The 11,507-nt window shown below is 41.3% G+C and overlaps 1 protein-coding gene across 1 annotated transcript; it reads left to right on the top strand.

The window, feature by feature from the left end:
- The first annotated feature begins 2,502 nt into the window (after positions 1–2,502).
- Positions 2,503–4,631, top strand: CST11 (cystatin 11). Its single transcript, XM_045776808.2, has 3 exons — positions 2,503–2,727; positions 3,342–3,446; positions 4,548–4,631. Exons 1-3 carry the CDS (start codon positions 2,503–2,505, stop codon positions 4,629–4,631), a joined length of 414 nt encoding a protein of 137 aa, XP_045632764.2.
- Positions 4,632–11,507: the final 6,876 nt, after the last annotated feature.

Raw genomic sequence — 11,507 nt, 5'->3', positions numbered from 1 at the left:
TCAGAAACCGGGGATGTACTGTATGGTGACTAACATAATATAATAAAAAAACATTAAAATAAAAAAAATTAAAAAAAAAGAAATATAAGATCAGATCTCAAAATAAGGACCTGGCATGAAGGCAGATGTATTAGGGTCCCCTCTATGGAAGCATTGAGTGTGGCCAAATTCTTAGTAGCTTTGAGTGTGGAAAAGGGGTTCTTCATTCAGAGCCCATGACTGTGGTGTAATTTGGGGATCTATAACCCCTCTAAAGTTATATGCAATATTTTATGTAGATGTTACTGAATGCTCAAATGGACTTTTTAATTGAAACGGATTTCAAAATGAGGTGCCAAGGAAGACTGAAATTTCTCACAGTAGGCGAAGACCCACAGATATTGAGGAGACAAAACAGTCAGAAGTTGGAGAGCAGAGGGAAAGTTTTAAGCAAGGGGGGCTCCTATATGAACCTCATCAAAGCTACAAGCTGAGACTGACTCAATGCTTTCCAGCTGGGCACCCAAGAAGGGGCTGGGCTGGAACTGGTCTGAGCAGAGAGAGCTGAAGTGGGAAGGCCCACCACACACCTTAGCCAAGAGAAATCAGGGGATTCCCACTGGGCAAGCAACCAGCTAGAAGACAGAGCATTATGCTGCTATGACAGTCAGAATAATGTCTCCCAAAATGTCCCTGTCCAACCCTTGGAATCTGAATAGGCTGCCTCCACAAAGCAAAGGGGATTTGCAGGTGTGATTAAGTTAAGGCCCTTGAGGTAGAGAAATCATCCTCAATTATCTGGGTGGGCTGAACATAATCACAAGGGTGCTTGTGAGAGGGAGGTAGAGAGTCAGAGAAGGACAGGTGGCAGAAGAATCAGAGGTCAGATGAGATATTTGAAGATTCTGCACTGCTGGCTTTGAAGATGGGAAAGGGGCTACAGGCTAAGGCATGAAGGTGGCCTCTACAAGCTGGAAAAGGAGAGAAATGAGTTCTTCTCCAGAGCCTCCAGAAGGAATGCAACCCTGCCAACACCTTAATTTTAGGATTTGTAATCTCCAGAACTGTGAGATAATAAATGTATGTTGTTTTAAGCCAGTGTTGATGGTAACTCAAAAGCAGCCCTAGCAAACTAACACAACTTCTAAGAGAGCTGTGGAGGAGAGGTTATTAGCAGTGGAGGCTGGGGCAGAGCCAGGAAGGGACTCACAGAACAGTATACTGCACAATTCCTGACAAGTCCAGGAGCACTGCAGCTGGAGCCAAGTAGGGACTTCTCAGTACCGCCACCCCTTCTTCTTCTCCTGGTCCCCATACCAGAAGGGTCCTGAGGTAAGATGGTAAGATGGGGCAAATAGAACAGATGGGGAAAACGAAAAAGGAGCTATCACTCCTCCCCATAGGCAGGCCTCCAGGAGGGAGAAGTACAGCTTTACAACACATTCCAAGTTCTGACCACCTGGAGAGACTGGTTCTTGATTACTGGATTGAGACCATATGTATTGTCTGAGAGTGGCTTGAAAGGTTACAGGAGACAAATAGCACAGTTGAGTCCATTCAGCAGGACAGTGGAAAGTGAATATAAAGTCGTGTGTTGACTTCAACCATACATGGAGTCTGCTGCCCATATGGGGTACATCCTCTGTTTTCTGGGGAGCATTGGCTTCTCCAAGGGGGACCATGCATCTCCCAAATTTAAGAATTATTAACACAAGGGTAGTCTGGGTGGATTAGTAGGTTAAGCATCTGACTTTGGCTCAGGTCATGATCTCAGGGTCCTGGAATGGAGCCCCGCCCACATCAGGTTCCCTGCTTAGCGGGGAGTCTGCTTGTCCCTCTGCCCCTCCCCTCACTCGTGTTCTCCTTCTCTCTCTCTCTCTCTCTCAAAAATAAATAAATAAAATATTTTTTAAAAAGAAAAGAAGTATTAACACACAGGAAGAGACCAAGGTTTGGGCCTGAGGGAAAAGTGATATCCTGGCCAGGCAGGGAAGAGGGAAAGGGTGATAAGAAGAGTCCACGGGAAAGTCAAAGGACAGGGAGGATGTGGTATTCACTTGGCTGACCTGTTTGTGCTCCACTGCCCTGTGATCCAGCATCCCCCATGTCTCCATTGCTTCCTGTCACTCCAGACCACCCACAGTGCTGGCTGAAGTGGGTTCAGTAGATAGAAGCCCCTGGCCTGGCTTCGACCCAGATAATGCTGGGGCAGCAGGAGGGTGTGTGTTGCTAAGACAGAAGCCCCCCAAAAGAGAAGAGATGAGTATTTGCATAAGTGTATGTGTGTGAGAGATGAACATATGCAAAAAGAAGAAGAGGAAGTGGACTGAACTTGCCAACCATGGCAGAGTGTTCCTGCTCAACCACCAGGTCCAGCTACAGATGGAGAGGGAGGAAGAGGAGGGCAGTGGGTGTCCACCACTGACCATTTAAATCTGGCCAGGCAAGGAAGGTCAGTGGGATCCTGCTGGGCCCTGGAGGGTAAGGAGTGGGGTCTTCCTATTCCTCCCCAGCTGAGGGACAATGGCCAGACTCTGGCAGGCCCCACAACTCCTGCTGGCCATCCTGGTGGCCCTGATGGTCCTCACTTACCAAGAAAGAAGGAAAACCTTTCTGAGTGTCAAAGAAGTTCCTGCATCAGAGCCCTTTGTGACAGCCACCATGGAGTATGTGACCAATGACTTCAACAAGAAGAGTGATGACAAATACAATTTCCGGATTGTGCGCATCCTGAGGGTCCAGAAGCAGGTCAGTGCAGGCCCCTCTCCTAGCCATGCCTCTCCAAAGGGGACAGTCCAAAGGGGATGCCCATACAAGTGAAATTCAGCCTCATTTAGTTTCAAGTGAGAATTTTAAGAGAAACATAAATTCACTGGCATGGATGAAGTTACCTAAATGATACCTAAGACCAGGGGTCAACAGATTATACCCCAGGAGACAAATATGCCTGCTGCCTATTTTTGTAAAGAGTTTAATTGCTGCCCAGCCATGCCATGCATGTACACATCATCCAAGGCTGCTTTTGAGCTATGACAGCAGAGTTGAGTACTTGCAACTGAGAATGCATGGACTGCAAAGCCTAAAAGATTGACTATCAGGCTCTTTACAGACAGTTTACAGATCCTTGCCCAAAACAATTAGTATCATTTGAGTTGTCCAAGGGGTGTCTTTGCCCAGTGACTGGCTTCTGGAGATTCTCCTTGAATGGCAAAAGGATAGAAGTCAGATAGAAAGGTTAGAAGCCCACCAATTTGTACAGGAAAGAGTCCTTGATCTTGGGCACCATGAAAAGGATTTCTTGACACCAGAAGCTACAGAGAAAGGAGAAATCCTTTTATCTCCTTGCCACTTGCTCCCCACAGATTACTGACCATATGGAGTATCGTGTGAACATGGAAATGCGGCGGACCACCTGTCAAAAGCTTGAGACTACTAACTGCTCCTTTCAGGAAGGGGAGCTTTACAAGGTACGGGGTGAATATACATTAATTCAGAAAGAACTCACTGGGGTTTTCGGTGGTTTTAGGATGAGGTAGGGTAGAGTTACTGGGGGTATATTCAAGCCTGCTTGAAGAGAATGCATAGATAACACCAGCTTGCTCAAAGAGGAAACATGAAGGTAAAAGTGACCAAGATCCTGCCTGGCAGGTGTTGTTCCTTTGTTGTTGAAAGAATTATGGGAGGTAAAAGAGGTCCAGACAGGGCAAGCCAAGGTGGCTGAATAATTGAATATAACAATAGAGTAAAATTAGAGGATCTTCTTGATGTTAGTGATTGAACTGATGAAATTGGTGTTCTGATTTCTATTTTAGGAGAAATGTAAGTGTTTAAGCCTCCCACCCCTCAACCCTGGGCTTTCAAATGAAGAGCAAGAAAACAAAAGCAAACTAAGAAATTATGTTTATTAATTTTTCATTATGGGACAAGAGTGAAGTGAAAAAGAAAAGCAAAATCTTGAGGGAGAATGGGGACAAAGGAAGGAGGGAAAGGGTGTGATGGATCAGTGGATGAACAGACAAAAGTGTAGGGAAGGAAGGATGGATGGTGATGGGTGAGTCCAAGTGGATGGATGACGATGGATGGATGGATGGATGGATGGATGGATGGATGGATGGATAATGGGTGGATGGACAATGGATGGATGATGGGTGATGAATGGATGGATGATGAATGAATGGATGGTTGGATGGATTGATGGATGGATGGATGGATGGATGGATGGATGGATGGATGCCAGCAGAGGCCATGTAAGGGAACGTGTGAAGTTAATGATGCATGAGTAAAAATAAAGAGGAAAAAAGAATCACTAATTCCTATTGTGAGTATGGCAGGATGCATCCTATTTCTAGTCTCCAATTATCACCATAAACAGAAGGACATTTGAGGGGATGATCTCAGTAATACCATCAAGTGATTGAAATAAAAATAAACATCAAATTATATTTGGATTGGAGGCATGGTGAGGTGGTGTCATTTTCCCCAACTACACGTGTTATGTCCTCTTCTTGCTCCTTTAAAATTTTCACTTTGCATGTCGACCTTTTTAAAATATTGTTTTTGTTTTTTAGCAAATTGTGTGCTTCTACTCAGTGTTTGTTCTTCCCTGGTTTGAAAAGTACAAAATTCTGAACAAAAACTGCACCGATGGCTAGGTGTCCTGGAGAACGCACCTGCAATCACTATACATGAAAGAATCGTGCAATAAGCAGTAATTCTCAATATAGAAAATAAATGTTTGTCAAACTATTATCTTAATGCTCTTATCTTAACACTCTTAATGTTTATGATTCCGCTTTTTGCCAAATTCTTCAGTTCATAATAATATAATCTGAAAGTACTCTGGACTAGGGCAGTTTGGGGATTCTAATGAGGCAATGTGGATAATTCCTGACCTTATAGCCTATACCTGCATGATAGCAGAACTTAAACCCCAGCCTCATTTAAAGTAGGAATCTTCAGACTGTAGAGTAAGTAGAAGATGAGGAGGAGGAGGAGGGAAAAGGCTATAGGTCAATTACCTGATCAGACAAAAGCTGTTTGCAAGTATGGCCTACAATGCCTTCTTTGAGGGGCCCGATAAGGAGTAACCCCTTCCTTGCTTAAAGTGTCGAACAAGGACAAATAATACAAGTAATTTTAAAAGATGGGGATCTTTGTTACTGATAAGGACTAAGTTGGGAGATGTGTGTTATTTTTTCAGGAAAATGAACGGTCTAATACCAAACTCTAGATTTACACACTTAACATAAGCAAAATTGGACCAGAGCAGGTCTCTTCACAGAGGACTTCCTCGCTTGGGAGTTACCAAGGAAAATATGTGCCCATGTGGGAAGGAGGAGGACCGGGGTATGATAACTACTTTATTCATCCCAGATAGACCAATCAGAATAATTCCACCAGGAGAGAAATGATTGAGCGTGGGGAGAAACTGGGAATGCTATGTTAAGGGACTTCCTTTCCATAGGTGTCATATTAGCAGTAGGGAATGAACACACACACACACACACACACACACACACACACACACAGCCAACAGCTTGATTCAGGATTTCAAACAATGTCACCAATTTCATCTCTTCACTCTACTTCCTCCATGTGGTCTCAGAGGGCTGCCAGCTGGGTCACATCTGTCCTCATTCATATCCAGTAGGGGAGAAAAAGATCTCATCCCCAGGAATTGAGGAAAAAGCCTTGTGGTTTAATACCACTGGAGAACTCTAGGGGCATTATAAAATACACACACACACACGCACACTCATACTCACAACTCTTTCTCTTTCTTACACACACACACTCATACTCACAACTCTTTCTCTTTCTTACACACACACAAACACACACACACATGCACATACACACACATCTACCTGAAGGGAGAGAGAGGGGGGAATTTATGCAATAGCCCCAGTTATTGGCTGCAGAAATCTTGTAGGAGGCATTAACTCCCTGGAACCACTGGCCTGGGGTGGCTTGATGGCAGAGAAGGCAGCCAGAGATAAAGGGGCATAGGTGCTGCATTTGGAGCTAGTGTGCACAGAAAGATAAGATGTGGGAGGATAAAGACAGAAATGCCAATAGGGTACTCTTTCTACATGTGGACTGTGTACAGAAATGCAAAACAAACACATCAAGTCTCTAACAGATAGAGATAGCTGGGATCTTGGAAAGAACAATATTTTTGTCCTCTACGCTTCCTACCAAAATTCTGGAATGCTCAGGACACTGTTTCAGGTGGTGCCCAGATAGGACTCCCTCCACCAACTATTCAGGAAAATGTTAACCTACAGTTTCCTCATCTTTAAATGGAAATAACAGTACCCATTTCTTGGGGTAGTTACAAATATTAATGATGATAGCACATGTAAATTACTTAACAAAGCAAATACTCAAATAAGTGTTAATGATTAGTAAGAATATTGGCAGCAGCACTAGTAATTTAATATTAATTAGTCATGCAACTCTCCGCTGGCATTTTGGCTGCTTTGTCTGAAGGGTAGAATAAAGGTAAGGTAGAGCATTTGTGCCGATTGATCTTTTGGATTTCTCAGCCCAAAGTTGTTTTTTTTTTAATTTTTATTTTGAAACAATAGAAAGAAGAAAGTTATATGATAGTACAGAAGGTCTCTTGTATGCTTCATTTAGTTTCCTTGCACGGTCACATCTTTTATAGTTATAGAAAAATATCAGAAGCAGGAAATTGACACTGGTATAGTTTGCACATGTGTCACTTTGTCGTGCATGTAGATTTGTGTGACTGTAACCACAATCAAGATATAGAACTATTCCATCCCCACAAAGATGCTCTAGCTAATCCCCTATAGCGTCACACCTCCCTTTCTCCAGCATCTGAAACTCCTTGCAACCACTAATTTATTCTCTATCTCTTTAGTTGTGCCAATTTGAGAATGTTATATAAATGAAATCAAGCATGTGACCCTTTGAGATTTGTGATGATGCCCTTGGGATCCATCCAATGTGTTTCATGGTACCAGTAGCTTGTTTCTTTTAATTACTGAGTAGTATTCCATGGTATATGATACCACCACAGTTTGTTTAACTATCTATCTATTTTAGACCATACCACCACAGTTTGTTTAACTATTTATCTATTTTAGGATGTGTTTGTTGTTTTCAACTTTTACAAATAAAGTTTCTGCGAACAATCATGTATGAGTTTTTGTGCGGATATAAGCTTTCATTTCTCTGGGTTAAATGCTGAGGAGCGCAATTGCTGCACCTTTTATTTTAGGATTTTCTCTTTTTGAAAAAGAAACTGCCAAACTATTTTCCAAAAGATGTATCATTATGTAATGTCCCTCTGTATCCCTGGTAATTTTCTTTGCTCTGAGATGTACTTTATCTGATATTAATATAGCTTCTCTCTTTTTCTTTTAATGTTTACATAATATAACTTTTTCATCTTTTTACTTTCAACTTACACATAACATTATATTTGAAGTAAGTTTCTTGTAGAAAACATATATTTGGATCATGTTTTATTTAATGCACTCTACCAATCTCTGTCTTTTAATTGGCTTATTTAGACCATTTACATGCAGTTTACACATTCCAGTAAATGTAGTTGCTGAAAAGACTTAGGTCTGTTATTTCATATTTTCTTCCCTCTGTATTTTGTTTGTGTCATTTATTCTTCCCTCCTGTGAGTTACTTGAACATTTTTTAAATAATTCCATTTTTATGTACCTATACTGTTTGTGAGTATATCTCTTTGCACAGCCTTCTAGGTGGGTGCTCTAGATATGACATTATAAATACATAACTTGTCAGTCTACTGGTGTTGATATTTTACAGTTTGAAGGAAATGTAGAAAGTTTAGCCCCCTTTACACCCCTTTATGCTCCTCCTTTACAAATGTCCTAAGTGTTTCTTATACATACATTGGGAACTACATCAGAAAAAGATACAATTTTTGCTTTAACCATCAAACATAATTTAGAAAGCTCAGGAGAAAGAAATCGTATTCTTTTTACCCATATTTTTACTTTTTATGTTTTTCTTTTCTGATGCTTTAAGATCCTTCTTTTAAATTTCCTTTATATTTAGAGAACTTCTTTTAGCTGTTATTTTAATGTAGGTCTTCTGGTGCAAATTCTCTAGTTTCCTTCCATGTGCGAATGACTTATTTCCCCTTTATTCCTGAGGGATATTTTTTGGTGGATATAGGATTCTGGATTGAAAGTTTTCTTTTCTTTTAGCCCCTAAAAAACATTGCAGCACTTCTGGCCTCCCATGGTTTATTATGAGAAATCTGTTGTCATTCAAATTGGGGGTTTCTCTTTCACTGCTTTCAAGATTTTTTTCTTTGTCTTTAAATTTCGGAAGTTTAACTCTGATGCCTTTTGCTATAGATTTCTTTGGGTTTATCCTGTTTAGGATTTATTTACTTTCTTGAACCTATAGGTTTATGTCTTTTGCCAAATTTGGAAGGTGATCAGTCATGATTTCTTCAAGTAGTTTTTTAGCCCCCCTCTCTCCTCTTTTTCTGCAATTCCAATGTGTTAGATATTTTAGAATAGTTTCGCCAATTTCTGATGCTCTGTTCATTTCTATTTGGTCAACTTTCTCACTATTATTCAGATTGGATAGTTTCCATTATTCCTGCTTCTGGTTCATTTATTTTCCCTCTATTCAATCCATTCCACTGGTGAGCCCACACAGTTAATTTTGTATTTCAGTTATTGTACTTTTCAATTCTAATATTTCCACTTGTTTTTTTCTTCAAATCTTCTATTTCTTTGCTGAGATTGTCTGTATCTTTACTGAGATGTCCCATTTGTTAGTTTGTTTGAAGCATGTTGATAATTGATCATTGCAGCAGTTTATGATGACTGCTTTAAAATTCTTATCAAACGGTGGGTATTCATCCTTTCTGATGGCTAGGTAATATTCCATTGTATATATGAACCACATCTTTATCCATTCATCTGTTGAAGGGCATCTTGGCTCCATCCACAATCCTTATCAGATGATTTTAAGATCTGTGTCATCTCTATGTTAGCATCTGTTCATTGTCTCTTCTCATTTAAGTTGACATTTTCCTCATTCTTAGTAGGAAAAGTGATTGAGTATTAAAACCTGGATGTCTTCATATCCTTCTGGATTTCACTTATATGTCTCTTAGCAGGCCTCCTCTGGCAGTGTTCTGCAGGGAAGAGGGACACCACCTCATCACTGCACAGAGGGGACTAAAGGCTATGTTCCTCATTCAGCCTCTGTTGACACAGGTGGGGGGATTCCTCATTACAGCTGGACGGGGTGGGAATTCAGCCTTCCCCCCCCCCCCCCCATCCAGGCCTCTGCTGATACTGCTCTCATTGGAAAGGGCAGGAGTGTCTCATCACTACTCCCCATATGCTTTTTCTCACACTAGCTCAGTATGGAGAAACAGAAGTCCGGGTTCTCCATGTGGCCTCCACTGTCACCACAGGGAGTGGGAGGGCTTGTTGACACTTGGTGAGGTGAAAGCTCTGTACCCTACTTGGCGTTCTCTGACACCATTTCAACATGAGTGTTGGGCTCCTCGTTATAGTCTCAAGAGGATGAAAATCTACATTCCCTACTCAGCCTTTGCCAGGGTGTCAAGGGATTGTGGAGCCTCATTTTTTCCTGCAGTATTTGCCTGGAGCAAAGCACTTATCTAAATGCTGTCTGTCATAATGGGCTGCCCCATATTGGCCTTTTGGCTGGAAAGAGCAGGCTTTTGCTGAGATGTTTTATCTGCCGCTGTTGTCATTTCCAGGTTTCTACCTTCTTCATCTCCAAGTCTGAGATACAAAGCAAAAAGGAAACCCAGGGTATAATCTTCCTATAGCTGCTGCCAAATATCCACAAACTTGGTGACTTCAAAACTTGTTCTCACACAGTTCTGGAGCCATGAAGTCTGAAATCAAAGGTGTTGGCAGGACTGTGCTCCCCCCAGAGGCTCTAGGGAAGAATCTGTTCCTTGCTTCTTCCAGCCTCTGGTGGCTGCTGGCTTTGCTGGGCTGTGGCCACATCACTACCTTCTCTGCCTCTGTCTTTACACACCTTATCCACCCTGTCTCTGCTAAATCCTTCTCTGCCTCTCTCTTATAAGGTCGTGGGTCTCTTAGACCTCAAGGCCTAGACTCCCCAGTCCTATCACAGAGTCTTACTTTGTGCCTGTCCTTCCTAGCTGCCATTCATAAAAGCAAGGCAGGTGGGTGGGGTAGGGAGAGCTCATTTTATTATTATTATTATTTTTACTAAAACAGTCATTTTTAAAATTTTTTTGATGTAACATTCAATGATTCATTAGTTGCATATAACACCCAGTGCACCATGCAATACGTGCCCTCCTTCCTACCTATCACCAGCCTCCAGTGGCGTAATCAGTTAGTGCACGGTACTTATATGAGAGTTTGTTTTAAAAATTCAAAGCAAAGCCATAAGGTTTGGTAAAATATTTTCAGAAGAATAAAGTATCATTTGAAATTACATAAAACAAAGGTACAAATAAAACAATTAGGTCATATAACTAAAAGATATTTTAAAAAGTAAGAACTTGGAAGCTGAACAAGGTTTAAATCAATAATTAAATAGCATTAGAGAGGTAAATTAAGTAAAAAATTTTAAAATGTTAAAGACATCTTGAGTAAATGAGCTTAAGACTGAATGTACACATATCCTATTATCCACGATTCCACTCTTACTTGTGTACTCAAGAGAAACTCATGCATATGTTTACCATTAGAAACACACATGCATATTTATACTTAATAGCTATTATTCTTAGAAACTAGAAACTACCATAAAGTTCATTATCAGTAGAATGGATAAATATAGTGTGGTATAATCACAAAATAGATTTCTACACAATCTTAAAGTAAGCTACAATTACAACATGAAAGTATTCAGAAATATGTTGAATGAAAGAAGCCAGAAACAAAAGAATATATACTGTACGATTCCATTTGTTAAAGTTCAACCCACAGCCCAAACTCAGTTAGGATGATAGAATCTGGAGAGAGGCTCCTCACCTGTAACATGTAGGTGAGAGTTGCTATTTCATAGGTTGTTGTGATAACCAAATGAGAAAGTGAGAACAGCAGGCCGCTCCGAGTCACCCACTCAGCCCTCAATGACATTAGATTTGCAGAACTGGATGCTTCTGGCTTCTCTCTTGCATGAGAATTTCACCACCCTTAACACTGCACCTCCACCCTCCCTTCTCTCTCAAGCCGCTCAGGTGAATTTGAGGTTCTTATTTGTGTGTTTACTCTTCCCCTTTGCAAATCCTCTCTCAAGTTGCTATTATAAGTGTGCTAGTGGGTCTGGTCACTGAGAAGGTTCTCAGCTTTCATCTGCTCCCCATCTCTGGTCCAATGTACACCTACCCTGCTCAACTATGAGTCTCATGAGGGGTGACACTATAGGTCTCATTCCCGCAGCAGTCAGCACTTGGAGGCTCAGGAACTCCCTGTGAAGAGAAGAGTTCACATGGCCAGCCCAGACTGCTGTCCTTGGGAAGGCCCACTTGCAAAGTTGGC

This window comes from Ursus americanus, chromosome 22 (assembly GCF_024610735.1).
Source record: "Ursus americanus isolate L20-20 chromosome 22, mUrsAme1.1.p, whole genome shotgun sequence".
NCBI lineage: Eukaryota > Metazoa > Chordata > Mammalia > Carnivora > Ursidae > Ursus > Ursus americanus.
The sequence above is the reverse complement of the archived record's forward strand: the minus strand, read 5'-3'. Positions and strand labels throughout refer to the sequence as shown.

Bases quoted from the DNA above. Each gene is read 5' to 3' on its own strand.
- CST11 (XM_045776808.2), top strand. From the start codon at position 2,503: ATGGCCAGACTCTGGCAGGCCCCACAACTCCTGCTGGCCATCCTGGTG. The intron at 2,728-3,341 runs GTCAGTGCAGGC...TGCTCCCCACAG, and splicing joins TCCTGAGGGTCCAGAAGCAG to ATTACTGACCATATGGAGTA. The intron at 3,447-4,547 runs GTACGGGGTGAA...TTTGTTTTTTAG, and splicing joins AGGAAGGGGAGCTTTACAAG to CAAATTGTGTGCTTCTACTC.